General features: G+C 41.0%; 1 protein-coding gene across 1 annotated transcript in view; it reads left to right on the top strand.

Moving 5' to 3' along the window:
- The window catches only part of MYO5C (myosin VC), a 107,613-nt gene that overhangs the window by 66,720 nt on the left and 13,602 nt on the right, over nucleotides 1-27,291 (top strand). Inside the window, exons 31-36 of the mRNA XM_065871728.1 lie at nucleotides 33-96; nucleotides 2,388-2,556; nucleotides 5,747-5,834; nucleotides 15,902-16,000; nucleotides 17,422-17,576; nucleotides 19,493-19,582. Coding sequence (XP_065727800.1) covers nucleotides 33-96; nucleotides 2,388-2,556; nucleotides 5,747-5,834; nucleotides 15,902-16,000; nucleotides 17,422-17,576; nucleotides 19,493-19,582 — 665 coding nt within the window. The remainder of the gene's footprint in view (nucleotides 1-32; nucleotides 97-2,387; nucleotides 2,557-5,746; nucleotides 5,835-15,901; nucleotides 16,001-17,421; nucleotides 17,577-19,492; nucleotides 19,583-27,291) is intronic.

Raw genomic sequence — 27,291 nt, 5'->3', positions numbered from 1 at the left:
CACCAAAGGACTGATAGTTCTTCTCATTATAGGGCAACTGGAAGAGTTGTCTAAACAGTTGAATCACAATCAGGAAGAGGAAGGAACGCAAAGAAAGTAAGTATCATTGTGCATGTACCTCAGGTTCACCTTCATGTAATGCTTTTCTTTTCTGAAATTGTGGGTGATACCAAAGAAAGGTTATTAAACCAAAAAAGCAAGGTGTTAATTAAGAGATATAATTTGTTAGCATTCAAGTGTGAAGAAAAGAAATACTTGTGTACACACACACACACACACACACCCTTCTCTGGGAGGGTGTATGAGAAATGAAACAAAACATTGGTTGCCTGCAGGGAGGGTAACTGGGTGGCTGGTGCATAGGGGAGGGAGGACATTTACTTTTCACTGTGTAGACTTTTATACCCCTAGAACATTATGCCATACACATGAATCATGTCTTCAGAAAAAATTGATAACATAAGATCATGTGAAAGAGAACAGTTTCTCTCTCAGCAGACCACTTAGGGTAAGGCTTAAAATCCATGTTGATAGAGAATCTTCATCGATAAACCCCCCAGGTTACATCCTGACCAACAGAGGGCCTGGTAGAGCCTTGTGAGGAAAATGTTTTGCCACCAGCTTGTTGAGATACTTTTTTTAAAATGATGGGATTTTTTGTTTTTTGGGTTTTTTTTTTTAACATCTTTATTGGGGTATAATTGCTTTACAGTGGTGTGTTAGTTTCTGCTGTATAACAAAGTGAATCAGATGCATGTGTACATATATCCTCATATCTCCTCCCTCTTGCTTCTCCCTCCCACCCACCCTATCCCACCCCTCTAGGTGGTCACAAAGCACCCAGCTGATCTCCCTGTGCTATGCGGCTACTTCCCACTAGCTATCTGTTTTACAGTTGGTAGTGTATATATGTCAATGCTACTCTCTCACTTTGTCCCAGCTTACCCTTCCCCCTCCTCATGTCCTCAAGTCCATTCTCTACATCTACGTCTTTATTCCTGTCCTGCCCCTAGGTTCATCAGAACCATTTTTTTTTTAGATTCCATATATATGCGTTAGCATACGGTATTTCTTTTTCTCTTTCTGACTGACTTCACTCTGTATGACAGACTCTAGGTCCATCCACCTCACTACAAATAACTCAATTTCATTTCTTTTTATGGCTGAGTAATATTCCATTGTATATATGTGCCACATCTTCTTTATCCATTCATCTGTCGATGGACACTTAGGTTGCTTCCATGTCCTGGCTATTGTAAATAGAGCTGCAATGAACATTGTGGTACATGACTCCTTTTGAATTATGGTTTTCTCAGGGTATATGCCCAGTAGTGGGATTGCTGGGTCATATGGTAATTCTATTTTTAGTTTTTTAAGGAACCTCCATACTGTTCTCCATAGTGGTTGTATCAATTTACATTCACACCAACAGTGCAAGAGGGTTCCCTTTTCTAAAAATGTTTTTGAAGCTATTTTAATTCAGTGCTTTTGTAATAAAATATAGATTTACTTATTTATACATAACTCAAGTTAGAATTACAGTTTTAGAGTCTCACACTCATTAGTAAGGTACCATTTTATATCCTAATGTTTTCCCATACCACAAAACATTGCTTATATCAAATAATATTTTTATAACTTAGATTAGATTGCAGTTTTGTATGGTAAAAATATTTTGTAAAACTTTATAATCTTCAGAGAAGTCAGTTACCCTGACTTCTTCACTGTGAATTTTATTCACAGTCATTTCTAAGTCATCCTCATCAGATTAAAATTGACTCCCATATTATTATTTAAATCATCGGAGGAATAGATGTCAAATTTGTCATCAGTGTTCCATTCCAATTTAAAAATCCTTGAGATACTTGATTTTAAAAACAGTAAATGGACACTCTATGTCCCAGAGAGCATTTTTCATCATGTGACTTCTTTGGTAGGATTGGGGCCAAATGAGGGCCCGAAACAGTAGGAAAGTGGTGAGCACCATTTTGGAATTCTTTGGATGGGTTTTTCTTCTCTCTCTGATCGCTGGGTTTTGGAGTACCTGTTCCCAGTCTTTTCACAAAGGAGATAATTATCGAGCTTTTGGTCATAACGGTATAAGTGGGTATGGACGTCCTGTGGGAGGAGTCAAAGGGTGTAGACAGGTGGGGACAGGAACTTCTTATCAGGTTAAGGAGACTGGAGCAGACGTGGACTTTTATACCCCACGAACCCTGATCTCTTCCTCCCACTTTGAGCACTCCCCTATTCAGGTACCACTTGCTTTACACATAAAGTGGCCAAAGTATTTTGCCATCTTTGGAAATATCACTGCTTGATGTGACAATGAGAGACATTTCCATGACGGTCAAACTGATACCAAAATTTCCTAATCCTTTTCTCAGAACCATAGGAGCCCCAAATGAAATGCATACCAAAGAGAAAGAGAAGCTGATGGATAAGATTCAAGAAATGCAGGAGGCCAGCGAGCACTTGAGGAAACAATTTGAAACTGAAAGTGAAGTCAAGAGTAGTTTCCGGCAGGAAGCATCTCGCCTCACTGTGGAGCACGGGGTGAGGAGTTTTGTCACTTGTTGATAAGTGATGCCTGCATAAGCAGGCATCACTGAAGGGGGTCAGGCCACCTAAAGCATCCGATGAGCAGCATCTGCCTCCCACCAGAGCAGTCTGTTTCCTTATCTCAAAGGACAGGTGGTCTCTGAGGTTACAGCTGCCTCAGGGGAGCCTGGGGATTGACGACGGCTGAGAGAGGACGGGTGGTGAGGACCTGAGCATTGTCCCATGGACGGCACCCATGAGATGACGATGCCCTGGCCCAGAGCACCTTGAGGGTGATAGGCTGATGTGTGACCTTCTCTGAGCAGAGCTTACCCCAGCAAAGGCCTCTGCTTGCTTATGGGGGTGTGTGCCCTTCCTGCAGTTTTCAGAGTCAAAATGTTCTTCTATGCAATGATCATGATAGTAGATGACTAACTTTTTTTTTTGCGGTTCGCGGACCTCTCACTGTTGCAGCCTCTCCCGTTGCGGAGCACAGGCTCCGGACGGGCAGGCTCAACGGCCATGGCTCACGGGCCCGGCCGCTCCGCGGCATGTGGGATCTTCCTGGACCGGGGCACGAACCCATGTCTCCCGCATCGGCAGGCGGACTCTCAACCACTGCGCCACCAGGGAAGCCGATGACTAACTTTTTAACTTGTGAAAATCTTCATCAGATTGTCAATGCCCTTGTCAAAATGATATTTGGCAACTCTGTCAGCTTCCAGCAATTCTTTTGAAATTTTATTGGTGTGTGAAACCCACAAGAATGAGAAGCACCGAAGTAGCAGACTGGGTGCTTTCCTGGGTGGTGGATGCTCACAGGCCCCTTCCTGGCCTGGCAACCTCCAAGACCATGACCAGGGGAGGGCTCACCCAGGCATTGGTCAGCCTGCACATGTCCACAGGCCCTGCTCCCTGTCAGGGTCCCCCATTTCCTATCTCACAAGAAAAATACATGATAGGGTAAAGTCACATTTTGCCATGTCAGGATTTAAGTTTGAAGAGGAATCCACAGAGTTTAACATTTAATAGGAAGTAACACATTCCAGTCAGGGCACCTGGATGATGACCATCTTTTTTGAGGGGGCGTACACCTTTCTCAGAGAATAAGTTTCTCAAATCACACTGGATGAGAAACTGCCTGCTAAATGAGAGAGGCTGTCCCACCTTCTGCTGCTGTGCCTGCGTGTGTGTCCCTGGGGTCCCAGCAGGAGCCAGTGGTGAGGGAGAGGGTAGGTGGGTGATCATGTGTGTTGCACAGCTTGTCCTGTGTGAGCCTTCACTCAGCTGTGAGCATGTAGCTCTGGGTGTTGTCAATCCCTGAGTTGTGTGGGATTTGTGTGAGTTTGTTTCTGATGCTGCGGGAGGAGTGAGGTCCCACTCAGCGCCCCTCCTCAGGGGCCCCCCACCTCGTGTGTATGGCTCTCCTCCCAGGCAGGGAAGGGCTGGACCTGTTTCTTCCCCAGTGCATGGAGCTGGGGACCAGTCATATCTCCGTGTTCGTTTTAACACACTATTCCTGAACCAGTCAGTAGCCTCAGTGTTACAAGTGAATAGATGAATATGCAACAAAAGAATATAATTTCTGTATCTTAGGTGGCGATTTTGCCCACAAATGAGACTAATAGTGTTATTAGTCACAGAAAAAATAAGTAAATGAAAGGATGTCCAACAGTAGTGGGTAGATTAAGTGATTATGTATCATATGACTTAGCCATTAAAATGACAGTTTGGTATATTATCAATGGCGGAGGGAAATACCTGCAGTATAATGAGAGAGAAACATAGGATGTAAAACTTTACATGCAGTATGACCCAATTTTATACACTGTATATGTGCCATATGAGGGGGAAAATAAGAATGAAATAAATCAAAATGTGAACAGTGATATTTCCTCCAAGTTCTCCAGGATTGATGGGTAACTTTTTTATTATTAGATATATTATAAAATAGGCTGAAATAGAAAGGAAGAAACTGTACCCACCTCCCCACCTGTAAGGCCAGATAAAGTTCCTCATGTGTCTAACAGAGACACAGAACTGTAGTGGGGACAGGTGGCCACTGAGTAGACACAGCACAACTTCCCTTGGCTCTGAGAGTCACCCGAGAGCCCAAGCTGCAGTGACTGACTGCGTGGTAGGCATTGCTGGAGCAGAGAAGCCTGAATCCTTTCTGTGTCAGAGCCCTTGGAATTCAGGAAGAACCTAAACACTCTCTGCCCTTTATAGGAAATATTTGTAGGCATCCAAGACTCTCCTGGTTCTTGAGCCAAATTCAGCATAGGCTGGGCCACCCCCTTATCAGGAAGGAGACGCAAAGCCAGGACCCAAATCTCTGATGTTTCTCCACCTGCAGCTTCTGACATCCAGAGAGCCCATCTGCACACATGCATATTTTTAAATTCTCTACAATGGGCATTAATTTATTAAGGGAAAATTAGATCAAGTTAACTGTGGTCTATCCGTACAATAGGATGTTATTCAGCCACGAAAAGGAGTGAGGTACTGATACCTGCTACAGCATGGATGAACCTTGAAAACATTATGCCAACTGAAAGAAGCCAAACATGAAAGGCCACATATTGTATGATTCCATGTATATTAGATGTCCAGAACAGGCAAATATGTAGACACAGAAGGTAGATTAGTGGTTGCCAAGGGCTAGAAAGGAATAGGAGGACAAAGGGGTGCCAGCTAAAAGTTACGTATTTCTTTCTGATGTGATGAAAGTATTCTGGAATTAGATGGTAGTGATGGTTGCACAACTGAGTATATTAAAAACCATTGAGTGTACACTTCAAATGGGTGAACTGTTTGGTATGTGAATTATAGTTCAGTAAAGCTATTATCAAAAAATAGGTTAAGGGGCTTCGTTGGTGGTGCAGTGGTTGAGAATCTGCCTGCCAGTGCAGGGGACACAGGTTCGAGCCCTGGTCTGGGAAGATCCCACATGCCGCGGAGGAACTAGGCCCGTGAGCCACAACTACTGAGCCTGCGCGTCTGGAGCCTGTGCTCCGCAACAAGAGAGGCTGCGATAGTGAGAGGCCCGCGCACCGTGATGAAGAGTGGTCCCGGCTTGCCGCAACTAGAGAATGCCCTCGCACAGAAATGAAGACCCAGCACAGCCAAAAATAAATAAATAAATTTAAAAAAATAGGTTAAGATGCTTCGGAGCTCATGTCCTTGTTTCTTTTGATTTCTGTAGGATCTTGAAGAAGTGTTAGACATGAAGGACAGAGTGATTAAAAAGTTACAAGATCGAGTGAAGACTCTAACCAAGACAATTGAAAAAGGTAGGAAAAATAGCATTCAGTTTCCTATTTTTTGAACTTTCAGCTAAGGTCCACATGTGTTGACATGTTATTTCCTGATGTGGTCCAAAGAATTTGAAAACCAAAGGAATGGGTCTCAACTGGTGGATTTGGGGCTCAGTGATGGGCTAATGGAAGGATCCTTCAAGGCAGGAAGATAGCTCACCACCTCTCAGATGATACCAGATATGCTCATGCAATAGTAAGGGACACCCTGGAATGACTACTTTTAACCTCTTTCTCTGTTAGCTCTCTCCTTGTAAAAATGAAACTGTGAAAAAGTTTCAAATTTAATGGCTTTAAAATTTATTTCCTCTCTCAGTGACATAGAATCAATATCCCAGTTTCTATTAGAAAAAAGAAGTAGACAACTAAGAAGCTGGACAGCAGTCCTAAACATGGATTGAACTGCATACTGAGTGTCCTCATGAGCTCCTGGGAAAAGGACCCTCTGCCTTTCTTTCCTTCACACGCTTCTTTTTTTTTTTTTACATCTTTATTGGAGTACAGTTGCCTTACAATGGTGTGTTAGTTTCTGCTGTATAACAAAGTGAATCAGCTATACATATATCCCCATATCCCCTCCCTCTTGCGTCTCCCTCCCACCCTCCCTATCTCACCCTTCTAGGTGGTCACAAAGCACTGAGCTGATCTCCCTGTGCTATGTGGCTGCTGCCCACTAGCTAGCTATTTTACATTCGGTAGTGTATATATGTCCATGCCACTCTCTCACTTTGTCCCAGCTTACCCTTCCCCTTCTGCATGTCCTCAAGTCCATTCTCTCCATCTGCATCTTTATTCCTGTCCTGCCCCTAGGTTCTTCAGAACCATTTGTTTTTTCTTTATTAGATTCCATATATATGTGTTAGCACACGGTATTTGTTTTTCTCTTTCTGACTTACTTCACTCTGTATGACAGAATCTACGTCCATCCACCTCACTACAGATAACTCAATTTTGTTTCTTTTTATGGCTGAGTAATATTCCATTGTATATATGTGCCACATCTTCTTTGTCCATTCATCTGCTGATGGGCACTTAGGTTGCTTCCATGTCCTGGCTATTGTAAATAGAGCTGCAATGAACATTGTGGTACATGGCTCTTTTTTTTTTTTTTTAACATCTTCATTGGAGTATAGTATAATTGCTTTACAATGGTGTGTTAGTTTCTGCTTTATAACAAAGTGAATCAGTTATACATATACATATGTTCCCATATCTCTTCCCTCTTGCATCTCCCTCCCTCCCACCCTCCCTATCCCACCCACCCCCACACCGCCGAGCTGATCTCCCTGTGCTATGCGGCTGCTTCCCACTAGCTATCTGTCTTACGTTTGGTAGTGTATATATGTCCATGCCACTCTCACTTTGTCACAGCTTACCCTTCTCCCTCCCCATATCCTCAAGTCCATTCTCTAGTAGGTCTGTATGTTTATTCCCATCTTACCCCTAGGTTCTTAATGACCTTTTTTTTTTTCTCTTAGATTCCATATATATGTGTTAGCATATGGTATTTGTTTTTCCTTTCTGACTTACGTCACTCTGTATGACAGACTCTAGGTCCATCCACCTCACTACAAATATCTCAATTTCATTTCTTTTCATGGCTGAGTAATATTCCATTGTATACGTGTGCCACATCTTTATCCATTCATCCAATGATGGACACCTAGGTTGCCTCCATGTCCTGGCTATTGTAAATAGAGCTGCAATGAACATTTTGGTACATGACTCTTTTTGAATTATGGTTTTCTTAGGGTATATGCTCAGTAGTGGGATTGCTGGGTCACGTGGTAGTTCTATTTTTAGTTTTTTAAGGAACCTCCATACTGATCTCCATAGTGGCTGTATCAATTTACATTCCCACCAACAGTGCAAGAGTGTTCCCTTTTCTTCACACCCTCTCCATCATTTATTGTTTCTAGACTTTCTGATGATGGCCATTCTGACCGGTGTGAGGTGATATCTCATTGTAGTTTTGATTTGCATTTCTCCAATGATTAATGATGTTGAGCATTCTTTCATGTATTTGTTGGCAATCTGTATATCTTCTTTGGAGAAATGTCTGTTTGGGTCTTCTGCCCATTTTTGGATTGGGTTGTTTGTTTTTTTGTTATTGAGCTGTGTGAGCTGCTTGTAAATTTTGGAGACTAATCCTTTGTCAGTTGCTTCATTTGCAAATATTTTCTCCCATTCTGAGGGTTGTCTTTTGGTCTTGTTTATGATTTCCTTTGCTGTGCAAAAGCTTTTAAGTTTCATTAGGTCCCATTTGTTTGTTTTTATTTCCATATCTCTAGGAGATGGGTGAAAAAGGATCTTGCTGTGATTTATGTCATAGAGTGTTCTGCCTGTGTTTTCCTCTAAGAGTTTGATAGTGTCTGGCCTTACATTTAGGTCTTTAATCTATTTTGAGTTTATTTTTGTGTATGGTTTTAGGGAGTGTCCTAATTTCATTCTTTTACGTGTAGCTGTCCAGTTTTCCCAGCACCACTTATTGAAGAGGCTGTCTTTTCTCCATCATATATTCTTGCCTCCTTTATCAAAAATAATGTGACAATATGTGCGTGGGCTTATCTCTGGGCTTTCTATCCTGTTCCATTGATCTATATTCCTGTTTTTGTGCCAGTACCATACTGTCTTGATTACTGTAGCTTTAAGTAGTATAGTCTGAAGTCTGAGAGGCTGATTCCTCCAGCTCCATTTTTCTTTCTCAAGATTGCTTTGGCTATTCAGGGTCTTTTGTGTCTCCATACAAATTGTGAAATTTGTTGTTCTAGTTCTGTGAAAAATGCCATTGGTAGTTTGATAGGGATTGCGTTGAATCTGTAGATTGCTTTGGGTAGTAGAGTCATTTTCACAGAGTTGATTCTTCCAATCCAAGAACATGGTATATCTCTCCATCTGTTTGTGTCATCTTTAATTTCTTTCATCAGTGTCTTATAATTTTCTGCACACAGGTCTTTTGTCTCCTTAGGTAGGTTTATACCTAGATATTTTATTCTTTTTGTTGCAGTGGTAAGTGGGAGTGTTTCCTTAATTTCTCCTTCAGATTTTTCATAATTAGTGTATAAGAATGCCAGAGATTTCTGTGCATTAATTTTGTATCCTGCTACTTTCCCAAATTCATTGATTAGCTCTAGTAGTTTTCTGGTACCATCTTTAGGATTCTCTATGTATAGTATCATGTCATCTGCAAACAGTGACAGTTTTACTTCTTCTTTTCTGATTTGGATTCCTTTTATTTCTTTTTCTTCTCTGATTGCTGTGGCTAAAACTTCCAAAACTATGTTGAATAAGAGTGGTGAGAGTGGGCAACCTTGTCTTGTTCCTGATCTTAGAGGAAATGGTTTCAGTTTTTCACCATTGAAAATGATGTTGGCTGTGGGTTTGTCATACATGGCCTTTATTATGTTGAGGTAAGTTCCCTCTATGCCTACTTTCTGCAGGGTTTTTATCATAAATGGGTGTTGAATTTTGTTGAAAGTTTTTTCTGCATCTATTGAGATGATCATATAGTTTTTCTCCTTCAATTTGTTAATATGGTTTATCGTATTGATTGATTTGCATATTTTGAAGAATGCTTGCATTCCTGGGATAAACCCCACTTGATCATGGTGTATGATCCTTTTAATGTGCTGTTGAATTCTGTTTGCTAGTATTTTGCTGAGAATTTTTGCATCTATGTTCATCAGTGATATTGGCCTGTAGTTTTCTTTCTTTGTGACATCTTTGTCTGGTTTTTGTATCAGGGTGATGGTGGCCTCGTAGGATGTGTTTGGGAGTGTTCCTCCCTCTTCTATATTTTGGAAGAGTTTGAGAAGGACGGGTGTTAGCTCTTCTCTAAATATTTGATAGAATTCACCTGTGAAGCCATGTGGTCCTGGGCTTTTGTTTATTGGAAGATTTTTAATCACAGTCTCAACTTCAGTGTTTGTGACTGGTCTGTTTATATTTTCTATTTCTTCCTGGTTCAGTCTCGGAAGGTTGTGCCTTTCTAAGAATTTGTCCATTTATTCCAGGTTGTCCATTTTATTGGTATACAGTTGCTTGTAGTAATCTCTCATGGTCCTTTGTATTTTTGCAGTGTCAGTTGTTACTTCTGCTTTTTCATTTCTAATTCTATTGATTTGGGTCTTCTCCCTTTTTTCCTTGATGATTCTAGCTAATGGTTTATCAATTTTGTTTATCTTCTCAAAGAACCAGCTTTTAGTTTATTGATCTTTGCTGTTGTTTCCTTCATTTCTTTTTCATTTATTTCTGATCTGATCTTTATGATTTCTTTCCTTCTACTAACTTTGGGTTTTTTTTGTTCTTCTTTCTCTAATTGCTTTAGTTGTAAGGTTGGGTTGTTTATTTGAGATGTTTCTTATTTCTTAAGGTAGGATTGTATAGCTATAAACTTCCCTCTTAGAACTGCCTTTGCTGCATCCCATAGGTTATGGGTCATTGTGTTTTCATTGTCATTTGTTTCTAGGTATTTTTTGATTTCCTCTTTGACTTCTTCAGTGATCTCTTGGTTATTTAGTAGTTTGTTGTTTAGCCTCCATGTGTTTGTATTTTTTACAGATTTTTTCCCTGTAATTGATAGTCATGGTTGGTTAAGATACTTGATACAATTTCAATTTTCTTAAATTTACCAGAGCTTCATTTGTGACCCAAGATACGATCTATCCTGGAGAATGTTCTATGAGCACTTGAGAAGAAAGTGTATTCTGGTTTTTTTGGATGGAATGTCCTATAAATATCAATTAAGTCCATCGTGTTTAATGCATCATTTAAAGCTTGTGTTTCCTTATTTATTTTCATTTTGGATGATCTGTCCATTGGTGAAAGCGGGGTGTTGAAGTTCCCTACTATGATTGTGTTACTGTCAATTTCCCCTTTTATGGCTGTTAGCAGTTGCCTTATGTATTGAGGTGCTCCTATGTTGGGTGCATAAATGTTCACAATTGTTATGTCTTCTTCTTTGATTGATCCCTTCATCATTACGTAGTGTCCTTCTTTGTCTCTTATAATAGTCTTTGTTTTAAAGTCTATTTTGTCAGATATGAGAATTGCTACTCCAGCTTTCTTTTGCTTTCCATTTGCATGGAATAACTTTTTCCATCCCCTCACTTTCAGTCTGTATGTGTCCCTAGGTCTGAAGTGGGTCTCTTGTAGACAGCATATATACGGGTCCTGTTATTGTATCCATTCAGCCAGTCTATGTCTTTTGGTTGGTGCATTTAATCCATTTACATTTAAGGTAGTTATCAGTATGTATGTTCCTATTACCATTTTCTTAATTGTTTTGGGTTTGTTATTTTAGGTCTTTTCGTTCTCTTGTGTTTCCTGCCTAGATAAGTTCCTTTAGCCTTTGTTGTAAAGCTGGTTTGGTGGTGATGAATTCTCTTAGCTTTTGCTTGTCTGTAAAGGTTTCAATTTTTCTGTCGAATCTGAATGAGATCCTTGCTGGGTAGAGTAATCTTGGTTGTAGGGTTTTCCCTTTCATCACTTTAAATATGTCCTGCCACTCCCTCTGGCTTGCAGAGTTTCTGCTGAAAGATCAGCTGTTAACCTTATGGGGATTCCCTTGTATGTTATTTGTTGTTTTTCCCTTGCTGCTTTTAATATTTTTTCTTTGATGTTAGTTTTTGAAAGTTTGATTAATATGTGTCCTAGCATGTTTCTCCTTGGATGTGTCCTGCATGGGACTCTCTGTGCCTCCTGGACTTGATTGACTATTTCCTTTCCCATATTAGGGAAGTTTTCAACTATAATCTCTTCAAGTATTTTCTCAGTCCCTTTCTTTTTCTTTTTTTCTTCTGAGACCCCTATAATTCAAATGATGGTATGTTTGATGTTGTCCCAGAGGTCTCTGAGACTGTCCTCAGTTCTTTTCATTCTTTATTCTGCTCTGCAGCAGTTATTTCCACTATTTTATCTTCCAGGTCACTTATCCATTCTTCTGCCTCAGTTATTCTGCTATTGATTCCTTCTAGAGAATTGTTAATTTCATTTATTGTGTTGTTCATCATTGTTTGCTTTAGTTCTTCTAGGTCCTTGTTAAACGTTTCTTGTATTTTCTCCATTCTATTTCCAAGATTTTGGATCATCTTTACTATCATTACTCTGAATTCTTTTTCAGGTAGACTGCCTGTTTCCTCTTCATTTGTTTGGTCTGGTGGGTTTTTACCTTACTCCTTCATCTGCTGTGTGTTTCTCTGTCTTCTCATTTTGCTTAACTTACTTACTGTGTTTGGGGTCTCCTTTTCACAGGCTGCAGGTTCATAGTTCATGTTGTTTTCGATGTCTGCCCCCAGTGGGTAAGGTTGGTTCAGTGGGTTGTGTAGGCTTCCTGGTGGAAGGGATTGGTGCCTGTGTTATGGTGGATGAGGCTGGATCTTGTCTTTCTGGTGGGCAGGACTGCGTCCAGTGGTATGTTTTAGGGTACCTGAGACCTTATTATGATTTTAGGCAGCCTCTCTGCTAATGGGTGGGGTTGTGTTCCTGTCTTGCTAGTTGTTTGGCATAGGTTGTCCAGCACTGTAGCTTGCTGGTTGTTGAATGGAGCTGGGTCTTAGCGTTGAGATGGAGATCTCTCGGAGATCTTTCGCCGTTTGATATTACATGGAGACGGGAAGTATCTGGTGGACCAGTGTCCTAAACTCGGCTATCCCACCTCAGAGGCACAGGCCTTACACCTGGCTGGAGCACCAAGATGCTGTCAGCCACACGGCTCAGAAGAAAAGGGAGAACAAAAGAAAGAAAGAAAAAAAAGTTATTAAAATAAAAAATTAAAATAAATTATTAAAAATTTTTAAAAATTAAAAAGTAATTTAAAAAAAAAGAAAGAAAGAAGAGAGCAACCAAACCAAAAAACAAATACAGGGCTTCCCTGGTGGTGCAGTGGTTGAGAGTCTGCCTGCCGATGCAGGGGACACGGGTTCGTGCCCCACTCCAGGAAGATCCCACATGTGCAGAGCGGCTGGGCTCGTGAGCCATGGCTGCTGAGCCTGCGCGTCCGGAGCCTGTGCTCCGCAATGGGAGAGGCCACAACAGTGAGAGGGCCGCGTACTGCAAAAAAAAAAACCAAAAAAAACCAAATCCAGCAATGATAACAAGCTCTAAAAACTATACAAAAAAACAAAAACAAAAATGGACAGACAGAATACTAGGACAAATGGTAAAAGCAAAGCTATACAGACAAAATCACACAAAGAAGCATACACATACACACTCACAAAAAGAGAAAAAGGAAAAAATTTATATATGTATCTTTTGGAAAGTCTGAGGTCTTCTGCCAGCATTCAGTAGGTGTTCTGTAGGAGTTGTTCCACATGTAGATGTATTTCTGGTGTATTTGTGGGGAGGAAGGTGATCACGTCTTACTTCTCTGCCATCTTGAAGTTCTCTCTCCCTTCATCCGCTTCTGTGTCACTGAACTTTTCTGACTTCTCTCTTCTAACTCCCTTTACTCTTTTGTTCAGTATTGCTTCTTCCTCCCAACCGTTATCACTAAGGCTGTATCTTCAGTTCTCTGTTCTTTTTACTATATTCCTTTCTTTGAAGAGCTCCTTTACTATTATTTATTCAGCTCTCACCTCACATTTAATATGTCCAAAACCAAAATGAGGATCTTTCCGCTTCAGTAATTAATGATAAAGGTCAGTCTGCCCTCATGAGGGCAGAGACCATGTCTGTCCTTCCCATTGCCCAGTGGTGTCCCCATTGTTGGAATGAATGAAGGAACTGCCATCGCTACATAAGGACTTCCAAAATCCACCTGCCATTCCTCACTTTTCCTGAGTCCCAGTCCCTTTTTGCCTCTTAAGACTACTCCTTCACCTTTCTATTATCACCTCCAACCCAGTGTGTCTAAAGTGGAATACATCAGCTTTCCTTCCTGTATCATGTATCTATCATCATATAACAAACTATCCCAAAATTTAGCAGGAATAAAGACGCAGATGTAGAGAATGGACTTAAGGACATGTGGAAGGGGAAGGGGAAGCTGGGACAAAGTGAGAGAGTGGCATGGACATATATACACTACCAAACGTAAAATAGATAGCTAGAGGGAAGCAGCCACATAGCACAGGGAGATTAGCTCGGTGCTTTGTGACCACCTAGAGGGGTGGGATAGGGAGGGTGGGAGTGAGGGAGATGCAAGAGGGAAGAGATGTGGAAACATATGTATACGTATAGCTGATTCACTTTGTTATAAAGCAGAAACTAACACACCGTTGTAAAGCAATTATACTCCAATAAAGATGTAAAAGAAAAACACAGTTCTGAAGGTCAAGAATCCATAAGTGGCTTAGCTGGGTGGTCCTCGCTCTGAGTTGCAGTGAAGTCATCAGCAGGGATGCAGTCATCTGAAGGCTTAGCTGGGGCTGGAGTGTCTGTCTCCAAGCTCATTCACAGGGCTGTGGTCAGGAAGCCAGTACCTTTTGGACACTCCATAGGTGGCACTAGCTCCCAAGGAGTATGGTCGGGTACAAGTGACCACACTTAAGAATACCCAAAGTATGATGTTCTTATCATGTATTTCTGCTTCATTTATTGTTCTTCCCAGTCCAGATGCAGTTCAGCAATCAGAGGTTATTCTTAGCATAAGTAGGTTGCTTAGTAAAACAGTTAACATTCTACCTTTATCAGTCTCCAAGGGAACAGAGCTAGTAAGTCAACAGGACAGACTCTCACGCAGTAGAAGAGAGTTCTGTTAACTCTTTACCTGGATTATCTTTTTCATCCATCAGAGCCTACTCACTTTTCTTGGCCCAGCTGGAGTGCTGCCTCCTTCAAGGAGAATTTTTCAACAGTTCCAACCTACCTCTGTGTAATGTCTTATGTCCCCTGTATTTATTTCCTATGGCTGCCTAACAGATCACCATAAAATTAGTGGCTTAATAAAACACAAGTCTTACAGTTCTAGAGGTCAGAAGTTCAAAATGGTCTTCACAGGGTTAAAGTCAACATGTCAGCAGGGCTTCTGTAGGCTTTAGGGGGAGATTCTGTTCTCTTGCCTTTTCCTTCTTCTAGAAGCCACCCACTTTTACTGACTTGTGGGCTTCTTCCACCATCTTTGAATTCAGCAGCGTGGCATCTTTAAAGTCTTTCTGACTCTCTAACCTATGCTTCTGTGTACATCTCCTCCTCTCAGAATGGACATGAATCTTTGGGGACCAGAGGGCAGACTGTGGCCCACCCAAAAATGTCCATGTCCCAATCCCCAGAGCCTGTGAATATGTTACCTTACATGGCAGAAGGGATTTTGCAGGTGTGATTAAGTGAAGGCTCTTGAGTTGGGAAGAGTCGCCTGGATTATCCAGGTGGATTCAATGCACAATAATCACAAAAGACCTTATAAGAGAGGCAGGAGTGACAAGGTGAGAGAAGGTGATATGACAATATAAGCAGAGAGAGGAAGATGTGGTGATAGAAGCAGAGGTCAGGGTGATGTGGCCCCAAGCCAAATCATGTGGGCAGCCTCTAGAAGCTGGAAAAGGCAAGAAATGGGTTCTCCCCTAGAGCCTCCAGAAGGAACACAGCTCTGCTGACACTTTGATTTTAGCAGTGTAAGATCTATTTCAGTCTATGACCTCCAGAAATGTGAAACCTTTTTAATTATATATTTTTAAAAATTGTGCTTTACGCTACTGAGTTTGTGGCACCTTGTGATGGCACATAGGAAGCTAGGCCAGCCACCTTGGGATCATGCAGTTTGGTGTTTTGCACACCACATGTTTTGTGAATCTCGTTTCTTTAACTGTAATGTCAGTGTCCTGAAGGCAAGAGCATCATCTTGGATCATTTTCATATCCCCACTGTGCTCGATATATACCAGGTACTCATGAGGATATATACCAGCAGCTGTACTCATTGATATCCTCACAGATAAGATTCACTACCAGAAGAAATTCTTCAGGATTTAATAAAGTTTGCATTTATCAGGAGTTTATGGGCAAACCAGCCAGTATGGGACGGAAAGAGACAGAGTAGTCTCATGATAACGCTGGTGAAAGTTGTTTTTGTGTATTTAGTTGATTGTTTGCCTCTGCCTACAGCCAATGATGTGCACCTGTCCTCAGGACCCAAGGAGTACCTTGGAATGCTGGAATACAAGAGAGAAGATGAGGCCAAGCTCATCCAAAACCTCATTCTTGGTAGTGAAACCTGGAACTCTGAATTTTCGCTCTATCTTTGAGAACTTGAGCATCAGCCATTGCTACAGTCTTGGGCAGGGGTATTTCCTCTTCTTCCTCCACTGCTTCTTCTCAGCCTCACCACTGTTGACCACGTAATTCTTTGTTTGGGGTGGGGAGGGGCTTTGCACTGTAGAATATTGAGCAGTGTCGTCGGCTTCTATTCTGTAGAAGCCAGTAGCAACCCCTAGCCACGACAATAAGAAATGCCTCCAGACATTGCCAGATGCCCTCTGGGGATACCTTGCCTTCAGTTGAGAAGTGCTGCCCTAACCTCTTCCCAAGTCTCATCACATGGTCAGGGTAGAAGACACATCTCCTCATCTTTGTGTCTCAGCACAGGAGCCATGGAAAAGTAATTGTGTTTCCTTCGTTCCATCTGACGTCTGCTGAGAAATTTATTTGAAGGCAGTACGGTGGAGGCTTTCCAGCCACACCTGTTACAGGAATCTCCCAGTGGGCATACTCTAGGGTTGGTGGTCTTAGAAACAATCTTACTAGACTGTCTTCACCATGAAAACCACATGGTTTTCCACGGAAAAGGATAAAAGCTGCCTCCCTATCAGTGGGTTGTAACATCTCAAAGCAGAAAGCCCATATGTAGCCTTACTCCTCATGTCCTAATTGACTCCCCTCAGAGGACATGAGCACCCCTACCCTTTCCTTTCCACCCTGACTGGTGCACAGCTGTGGGGCCTCTTTGTTCCCCTGTCACCACGGGCCTCTCACTGTTGTGGCCTCTCCCGTTGCGGAGCGCAGGCTCAGCGGCCATGACTCACGGGCCCAGCTGCTCCGTGGCATGTGGGATCTTCCCGGACCGGGGCATGAACCCGTGTCTCCTGCATCAGCAGGCGGACTCTCAACCACTGCGCCACCAGGGAAGCCCTGTGTTTGCTTATTTTAACTTGTTCTATAAAGTTTCTATCTTCCCTTCATTCCCACTCTGCCTTCCAGCCATTCTCCTCTCCTCAAGACCAGCTGGTCCTCCTCTGCAGGACTGCTGTGTACCTATTTTCTCTATTCAAGGCAGATGCATGTGATTGCTGAGGTCATATTCCATCCTCATCATAGAGGCTGAAGTGAGGGTGCATGGAACTGGGGTTCCTCTGTTACCTTGGAGATAAGAAATTCTGTCCTTTATTCAACCTTAGAAAAGAGAAGGTACTTTGCAAATGAGAAGTAAGAGAAGCAGGTGGCACCTGCATGTATATTTTTGCCAAGAAAACCGTCAGCCTGAACTCCTCAAAGGGAAAAGACACCCCTATGCATTCAGGCACTGCATCAAGTACAGAAAAGCAGACAACCCCTGCCCCATCATTATAGGTTCCTTATCGGGAGAGCTGATCATCAGCTGTAATCCTCGCTGACTCTCTCTGCTCCAGACCTGAAGCCCCGCGGTGTGGTGGTGAACATGATCCCCGGGCTGCCAGCTCACATCCTGTTCATGTGTGTACGCTACGCAGACTCTCTGAATGACGCCAACATGCTCAAGTCCCTCATGAACAGCACCATTAATGGTATCAAGCAGGTGGTTAAGGTAGGAACTACCTTTGACATGGCCCTTGGTATCATGGCTACTTTAGGAACACCTGTGGGAATGACCAGATGCCTGTACTTTTCCCATCCTTCACCTCCAGTCTTTGGTCAACCACATGATTTCTCAAACCAGTCAGAGGCCAAATCAGGAAAAGAATCCTAGCTGTTAGAAAAAGACAACTTAGGTCAGAGAGCCCTAAGGGTGGGGATCTGCCAGTGGACCCCAAATCCTTACCTGCAAAACTACAACCTGGTAGCCACCACCCCACCACTTCCGTCCCCCGGGGCTGCAAAGAGGGGCTGGCTGCAAGGAGTATGTGTCTATCCAGATAACAAGTGTGAATGCCAAGGAATGGGTAGGACTGAAAAATTACTCATCTCTTCCCTTGGCATTTATGTAATTCTCCCTTATAAAACCACAGTATGTACTTTTATTCTCAGCCCAGAAACAAAGATAACCTATATGTAAGGGACCAGTAAAATATAGATCCATTATTCTTCATTCCCCTTCCAAATGGGAAGTAATGTTTGATTTTGAGATATATGTAATTTTTTTTAGTTGGGGAAGTCCTATCTCACTTTTAGTAAAATATGTGTTCTGGAAAAGTCATGAGCAATTAAATCCTATTTTAAATACTCTAGGAAAAGGGAAGAATAAAAACTGAGTGCATCAGGGCATGGATAATTCTTCCCCCCATCCCCCCTCCCACCAAATTTTATACTAAGAATTCATTATTCATCAGGAGTTAGGAATAGAAAACTGACATTGACTTGGTGCTGGGTGCTTTATGGTCACTGTCTTCACAGGAGCTACCACTGTGTTCTTAGAAGAGACTTCCATAAATTCATGCTTTCCCTGTCCGTATTTTCATAAGTTGGGTTTTCTCAGGGTACACTTGCACTACGTTCCAGGTCATGGGCACACAGTATCTGCCCCATCGTGCTGCTCTGGAATGCTTAAATACTTAGAAACTGAAAGACACATGGCATGAGGAGTGTAAATCCTTCCTTGCCAGCATCTACCATCTCAGCTTCTTCAGTGGCTTCCCACCCCTCCCCCTCCAGTGCACAGCACAGTAAAGCAACCCTCACTTGGTCCACATACCCCCTTGGCCACCGTGCCTTTTTTTTTCACCCCTTGCAATCTGGCTTCTACCCCCATTACTCCACAGAAAGATCACAAGTAATTCCGCTTGCTAAATCCAATGGTATTTTCTTAATTTTTATTCTCTTTAAGTGGACTGAACAGTAGCACCATCTCCTTGAAACGCTCTGACATTGTCTTTCAAATCCCAGGACTTTCCCAGTTTTCCTTTTATCTCTCTGGTCTTTATTACCTCTCCTTCCTTTGCTCATTCCTCTCCTTCCTGCCCCATAAGCGGGGGTGTTCTTGCCAACAGAGTCCTCGATGCTGAGCTCTTGTCTGTCCACCCCTTTCCTTCAAGGAGGACATCCTCCCACCTCTCTCCTGAGGTTTGCTCAGCTGTCCACGTTCCACATCATCTCTGCATCCTCTGAGCTTTTGTAGCACAGTCTATGCCCATCACATAGGCTGTTGGCCGCCTGTTTAACTGTGTCCTATGTACGTCATGTCTGTCTTACCAGTCAGAATGTGAACTTTGGAGGGCAAGGACTGAGGCATTTCTCAGGCATTCCTGCAGTGCCTGCTTCAAGGATCATAACAGGTGATATAACCTGTACAGAAATACTTTGCAAACCATAACGTGCTAAATAAATATAAGAGCTTATTTTTATAGTATAAATTTAATAAAGTCTTTAATGAATAAAAAAGGAATTATTTTTGGTCAAAAGCCACCAGCTAACCAAACAGGTAAGATATGTCTGTTCTTGGCTCAGAGGTACCAAATCCAACACCAAAATCCAACTTTGTCTTTTCTTATTGTTTTTTTTTTAAAGGAACATTTAGAAGACTTTGAGATGCTGTCCTTTTGGCTTTCCAATACTTGTCATTTCCTCAATTGCTTGAAGCAGTACAGTGGAGAAGAGGTAGGATTGCCTGCCCACTCTGTGTTCTATGCCGACTGCCAGTCTCCTACCTCCTCATGAGCCAGAACTCACCATAGGAGTTAGGAATTGGGATGCCCAGCTCCAGGGGCAGCTTTTGCTCCACCTGGCTTTCTTACTCCCCCCTTACCCAGGAGACCAGCTTCACATCACCAGCTGAATGGAAGTCACAGGCAAAAAGACTTCTAGAAAGAAGTATAGACCTCAGGCATGGTACTAAGCCTCCGTTTTCTTGACTTAAAATTCATGAGGTAGATTCTGTGATTTCTCATTTTCCTTTTGGTTGTAAAATTCTGAAGTTTTTAGTGTTATCACTCTAAAATACAGCTGTTAGTTCAACATGCCTATTTTCTTCATAGCTGTTCTCACTATGAGATTCTGATTGTTCCTCCATAATCTGCAAATCCTTTGCCATTCTGACTCTGCTTTCAAGGGCCTGACATCATAAAGAAGCTCTTCACCTCCAGGTACTCACAGAGCAATATTTCATTGACCTAAAATAGCAAAAATGGCTTTCAGGGTTTTCACTGCTCTGCAAAATGGTTATACCACTTTATAGTCCTACCAGTAGTATGTAAAGGTTCCAGTGTCTCATACCTTTACCAACAGTAGGTATTGACAGACATTTTATTATTTATTAGTCTCATGGCATAAGATGATACTTTGTTGACTTAAATTGTAATTACTTGATCACTAGTGAGGTCAAGCATCATTTCATGTGCTTACTAGTCAGTTTGGGTTGCCTTTTAAATTGCCTACTCACATCTGTTCTCCATTTTCCTCAAGGGTGATTTTTTTCTTATTGATTTGCAAGAGTTCTTTACATATTATGGGTAGATTGTGGCTTATCTTCCACTTTTCCTTATGGAGTCCTTTGTCAGACATAATTTTTGAATTCTGATGTACTTAAACCTGTCAGTCCTGTTCTTTTATGATACCTGATTTAATGTCTTGTTCAAGAAATTCTTCCCTACCCTGAGATCATGAAGTTATTCTTTCTTCTAAACTGATAATTCAAATTTAGAGTTCATAATTATGCTTTTATCCAAAATTGGTATGATTATTTATCCCAAGTTGACATGTGAGGTAATGATCTCCTATCTTCTTCCATGTGGATAGCCAGTTGTCCCAATGGAGAGAAAGTAAAATAAAATATAAAAATAATCCTACTGGTACTATTGAATAAAAGGAGAAATAAGTAAAGAAAATCCAATCCCTAACCAAAAGGAATGTTAGGGGGAGGGGGGAAGACCAGCCCATTTAAGACAAACTGGCCTCTGTGAGGCTTTAATGGGAGGCATTATTCAACACCATTTTTAAAAATCCTTTCTTTACCCCCTTCTGCCATGTATACAAAGTTCTTGTCCCTGTCTGAGTGGTTTTTAATTACTGTATTTTTATTTCTAAAATTTCAATGGTTCTTTTCCACCTCTGCCTTTTATAATGTCCTATTCTTAATGGTTTTTTTTCTCTTTTATCTCTTTGAACATGCTAAACATATTGTATTAGTCTGCTTGGTCTGCTAGCACAGACTAGGTGGCCTAAACAACAGAAATTTATTTTCTCATAGTTCTGGAGGACAGAAGCCCAAGATCAGGGTGCAGGCATGGTTGGTTCACTGGTGAGAGCTCACTTCTGGGCTTGCAGACAGCCACCTTCTCACTATGTAGTCACATGGCCTTTCCTCAGTGCATGGGGTAGAAGGAGAGATTGAGCTCTCTGCTGTCTCCTTCTGTAAGAACACTAATCCTATCAGATCAGGACCCCACCCTATTACTTCATTTAACTTTAGTAACTTCCTTAGAGACCCCATCTCCAAATATAGCCACCCTGGAGGTTAGGGCTTCAATATATAAATTTGAAGCGGGGGACAAATACTCAGCCCAGAACCCACATTTTAAAATATTTCAGATTGGTCTATACTCTAATTATAAAGTTATGAATCTCACTTATTCACCTACCAACTTCTTACAGCAGTTCATTTCCTTGGGTGCTTTGCAGTTTTTTCTGTGAGCTTCCATGGGAGTTGTTTTCCAATGAAGTGTAGCTCTGGAGGCACATATTTGTCAGGGAAATAAACAGGACGGTAATGTTTACAGTTGACCCATCCACAGATTGAATCACCTGTGGATCATGTGGTACTATAGTACATATTTAGTGAAAACATCCGCATGTAAGTAGAGCCGTGTAGTTCAAACCCATGTCATTTAAGCGTCAAGTGTAGTAAGTTATAGAAAATAAATGCTACCACAAACATCGAGAAATCATTCGATACAAATCAGACATTAAGTTTTAAAGTATAGGAGTTATAGTAGAAGCTTATGATAATATCATTAGAAGAGATAGTATTTTAATTTTCTACATGTCTACATTATTCTTTTTTTTTTTTTACATCTTTATTGGAGTATAATTGCTTTACAAGGGAGTGTTAGTTTCTGCTTTATAACAAAGTGAATCAGTTATACATATACATATGTTCCCATATCTCTTCCGTCTTGCGTCTCCCTCCCTCCCACCCTCCCTATCCCACCCCTCTAGGTGGTCACAAAGCACCGAGCTGGTCTCCCTGTGCTATGCGGCTGCTTCCCACTAGCTATCGATTTTACATTTGGTAGTGTATATATGTCCATGTCACTCTCTCACTTTCTCACAGCTTACCCTTCCCCTTTCCCATATCCTCAACTCCATTCTCTAGTAGGTCTGTGTCTTTATTCCTGTCTTACCCCTAGGTTCTTCATGACATTTTTTTCCTTAAATTCCATATATATGTGTTAGCATACGGTATTTGTCTTTCTCTTTCTGACTTACTTCACTCTGTATGACAGACTCTAGGTCCATCCACCTAATTACAAATAGCTCAATTTCATTTCTTTTTATGGCTGAGTAATATTCCATTGTATATATGGGCCACATCTTCTTTGTCCATTCATCCGATGATGGATACTTAGGTTGATTCCATCTCCGGGCTATTGTAAATAGAGCTGCAATGAACATTTTGGTACATGACTCTTTTTGAATTATGGTTTTCTTAGGGTATATGCCCAGTAGTGGGATTGCTGGGTCTTATGGTAGTTCTATTTGTAGTTTTATAAAGAACCTCCATACTGTTCTCCATGATGGCTGTACCAATTCAGATACCCACCAGCAGTGGAAGAGTGTTCCCTTTTCTCCACACCCTCTCCAGCATTTACTGTTTCTAGATTTTCTGATGATGGCCATGCTGACTGGTGTGAGATGATATCTCATTGTAGTTTTGATTTGCATTTCTCTAATGATTAATGACGTTGAGCATTCTTTCGTTTGTTGGCAGTCTGTATATCTTCTTTAGAGAAATGTCTATTTACGTCTTCTGCCCATTTTTGGATTGGTTTGTTTGTTCTTTAATTATTGAGCTGCATGAGCTGCTTATAAATCTTGGAGATTAATCCTTTGTCAGTTGCTTCATTTGCAAATATTTTCTCCCATTCTGAGGGTTGTCTTTTGGTCTCATTTATGGCTTCTTTTGCTGTGCAAAAGCTTAGAAGTTTCATTAGGTCCCATTTGTTTATTTTTGTTTTTATTTCCATTTCTCTAGGAGCTGGGTTAAAAAGGATCTTGCTGTGATTTATGTTATAGAGTGTTCTGCCTGCTTTCCTCTAAGAGTTTGATAGTTTCTGGCCTTACATTTAGGTCTTTAATCCATTTTGTGCTTATTTTTGTGTATGGTATTAGGGAGTGATCTAATCTCATAATTTTTTTTTTTTTTTTTTTTTTTGGTGGTACGCAGGCCTCTCACTGTTGTGGCCTCTCCCGTTGTGGAGCACAAGCTCCGGACGCACGGGCTCAGCGGCCATGGCTCATGGGCCTAGCCGCTCTGTGGCATGTGGGATCTTCCCAGACCGGGACACGAACCCACATCCCCTGCATCGGCAGGTGGACTCTCAACCACTGCGCCACCAGGGAAGCCCTAATCTCATACTTTTACATGTACCTGTCCAGTTTTACCAGCACCACTTATTGAAGAGGCTGTCCTTTCTCCACTGTACATTCCTGACTCCTTTATCAAAGATAAGGTGACCATATGTGCGTGGGTTTATCTCTGGGCTTTTTATCCTTTTCCACTGATCTATATTTCTTTTTTTTTTTTTTTTTGCGGTACGTGGGCCTCTCACTGTTGTGGCCTCTCCCGTTGCAGAGCACAGGCTCCGGATGCGCAGGCTCAGCAGCCATGGCTCACAGGCCCAGCTGCTCCACGGCATGTGGGATATCCCCGGACCGGGGCACGAACCCATGTCCCCTGCATTGGCAGGCGGACTCTCAACCACTGCGCCACCAGGGAAGCCCTGATCTATATTTCTGTTTTTGTGCCAGTACCATACTGTCTTGATTACTGTAGCTTTGTAGTATAGTCTGAAGTCAGGGAGCCTGATTTCTCTAGTTCTGTTTTTCGTTCTCAAGATTGCTTTGGCTATTCGGGGTCTTTGTGTTTCCATACAAATTGTGAAATTTTTGGTTCTAGTTCTGTGAAAAATGCCAGTGGTAGTTTGATAGAGATTGCATTGAATCTGTACATTGCTTTGGGTAGTAGAGTCATTTTCACAATGTTGATTCTTCCAATCCAAGAACATGGTATATCTCTCCATCTGTTTGTGTCATCTTTAATTTCTTTCATCAGTGTCTTATAATTTTCTGCATACAGGTCTTTTGTCTCCTTAGGTAGGTTGATACCTAGATATTTTATTCTTTTTGTTGCAATGGTAAATGGGAGTGTTTTCTTGATTTCACTTTCAGATTTTTCATCATTAGTATATAGGAATGCCAGAGATTTCTGTGCATTAATTTTGTATCATGCTACTTTCCCAAATTTATTGATTAGCTCTAGTAGTTTTCTGGTACCATCTTCAGGATTCTCTATGTATAGTATCATGTCATCTGCAAACAGTGACAGCTTTACTTCTTCTTTTCCGATTTGGATTCCTTTTATTTCCTTTTCTTCTCTGACTGCTGTGGCTAAAACTTCCAAAACTATGTTGAATAAGAGTGGTGAGAGTGGGCAACCTTGTCTTGTTCCTGATCTTAGAGGAAATGGTTTCAGTTTTCACCATTGAAAATGATGTTGGCTGTGGGTTTGTCCTATATGGCCTTTATTATGTTGAGGTAAGTTCCCTCTATGCCTACTTTCTGCAGGGTTTTTATCATAAATGGGTGTTGAATTTTGTTGAAAGCTTTCTCTGCATCTATTCAGATGATCATATGGTTTTTCTCCTTCAATTTGTTAAAGTGGTGTATCACATTGATTGATTTGCATATATTGAAGAATCCTTGCATTCCTGGAATAAACCCCACTTGATCATGGTGTATGATCCTTTTAATGTGCTGTTGGATTCTGTTTGCTAGTATTTTGTTGAGGATTTTTGTATCTATGTTCATCAGTGATATTGGCCTGCAGTTTTCTTTCTTTGTGACATCCTTTTCTGGTTTTGGTATCAAGGTGATGGTGGCCTCATAGAATGAGTTTGGGAGTGTTCCTCCCTCTGCTATATTTTGGAAGAGTTTGAGAAGGATAGGTGTTAGCTCTTCTCTAAATGTTTGATAGAATTCGCCTGTGAAGCCATCTGGTCCTGGGCTTTTGTTTGTTGGAAGATTTTTAATCACAGTTTCAATTTCAGTGTTTGTGATTGGTCTGTTCATATTTTCTGTTTCTTCCTGATTCAGTCTCAGCAGGTTGTGCATTTCTAAGGTTTTGTCCATTTCTTCCAGTTGTCCATTTAATTGGCATAGAGCTGCTTGTAGTAATCTCTCATGATCTTTTGTATTTCTGCAGTGTCAGTTGTTACTGCTCCTTTTTCATTTCTAATTCTATTGATTTCAGTCTTTTCCCATTTTTTCTTAATGAGCCTGGCTAATGGTTTATCAGTTTTATCTTCTGAAAGAACCAGCTTTTAGTTTTATTGATCTTTGCTATCATTTCCTTCATTTCTTTTTCATTTATTTCTGATCTGATCTTTATGATTTCTTTCCTTCTGCAAAATTAGGGGGTTTTTTGTTCTTCTTTCTCTAAATGCTTTAGGTGCAAGTTTAGGTTGTTTATTCGAGATGTTTTCTGTTTCTTAAGGTAGAATTGTATTGCTATAAACTTCCCTCTTAGAACTGCTTTTGCTGCATCCCATAGGTTTTGGGTCGTCATGTCTCCATTGTCATTTGTTTCTAGGTATTTTTTAATTTCCTCCTGGATTTCTTTAGTGATCACTTCGTTATTAAGTAGTGTATTGTTTAGCCTCCATGTGTTTGTATTTTTTACAGATCTTTTCCTGTAATTGATATCTAGTCTCATAGCGTTGTGGTTGGAAAAGATACTTGATACAATTTCAATTTTCTTAAATTTACCAAGGCTTGATTTGTGACCCAAGATATGATCTCTCCTGGAGAATGTTCCATGAGCACTTGAGAAAAATGTGTATTCTGTTGGTTTTGGATGGAATGTCCTATAAATATCAATTAAGTCCATCTTGTTTAATGTATCATTTAAAGCTTGTGTTTCCTTATATATTTTCATTTTGGATGATATGTCCATTGGTGAAAGTGGGGTGTTAAAGTCCCCTACTATGAATGTGTTACTGTCGATTTCCCCTTTTATGGCTGTTAGTATTTGCCTTATGTATTGAGGTGCTCCTATGTTGGGTGCATAAATACTTAAAATTGTTATATCTTCTTCTTGCATCGATCCCTTGATCATTATGTAGTGTCCTTCTTTGTCTCTTCTAGTTGTCTTTATTTTAACGTCTATTTTGTCTGATATGAGAATTGCTACTCCAGCTTTCTTTTGGTTTCCATTTGCATGGAATATCTTTTTCCATCCCCTCACTTTCAGTTTGTATATGTCTCTAGGTCTGAAGTTGGTCTCTTGTAGACAGCATATATAGGTCTTCTTTTTGTATCCATTCAGCCAATCTGTGTCTTTTGGTGGGAGCATTTAGTCTATTTACATTTAAGGTAATTATCGATATATAAGTTCCTATTCCCACTTTCTTAATGGTTTTGGGTTTGTTATTGTAGGTCTTTTCCTTCTTTTGTGTTTCTTGCCTAGAGAAGTTCCTTTATCATTTGTTGTAAAGCTGGTTTGGTGGTGCTGAACTCTCTCAGCTTTTGCTTGTCTGTAAAGTTTTTAATTTCTCCATCAAATCTGAATGAGATCCTTGCTGGGTAGAGTAATCTTGGTTGTAGGTTTTTCTCCTTCATCACTTTAAATATGTCCTGCCAGTCCCTTTTGGCTTGCAGAGTTTCTGCTGAAAGATCAGCTGTTAACTTTATGGGGGTTCCCTTGTGTGTTATTTGTTGTTTTTCCCTTGCTGCTTTTAATATGTTTTCTTTGTATTTAATTTTTGACAGTTTGATTAATATGTGTCTTGGTGTATTTCTCCTTGGATTTATCCTGTATGGGATTCTCTTTGCTTCCTGGACTTGATTAACTATTTCCTTTCCCATATTAGGGAAGTTTTCAACTATAATCTCTTCAAATATTTTCTCAGTTCTTTTCTTTTTCCCTTCTTCTTCTGGAACCCCTATAATTCGAATGTTGATGCATTTAATGTTGTCCCATAGGTCTCTGAAACTGTCCTCAGTTCTTTTCATTCTTTTTTCTTTATTCTGCTCTGCAGTAGTTATTTCCACTATTTTATCTTCCAGGTCATTTATCCGTTCTTCTGCCTCTG

Source organism: Phocoena phocoena, chromosome 2, assembly GCF_963924675.1.
Source record: "Phocoena phocoena chromosome 2, mPhoPho1.1, whole genome shotgun sequence".
NCBI lineage: Eukaryota > Metazoa > Chordata > Mammalia > Artiodactyla > Phocoenidae > Phocoena > Phocoena phocoena.
This window is presented reverse-complemented; position numbering and strand designations above follow the sequence as displayed.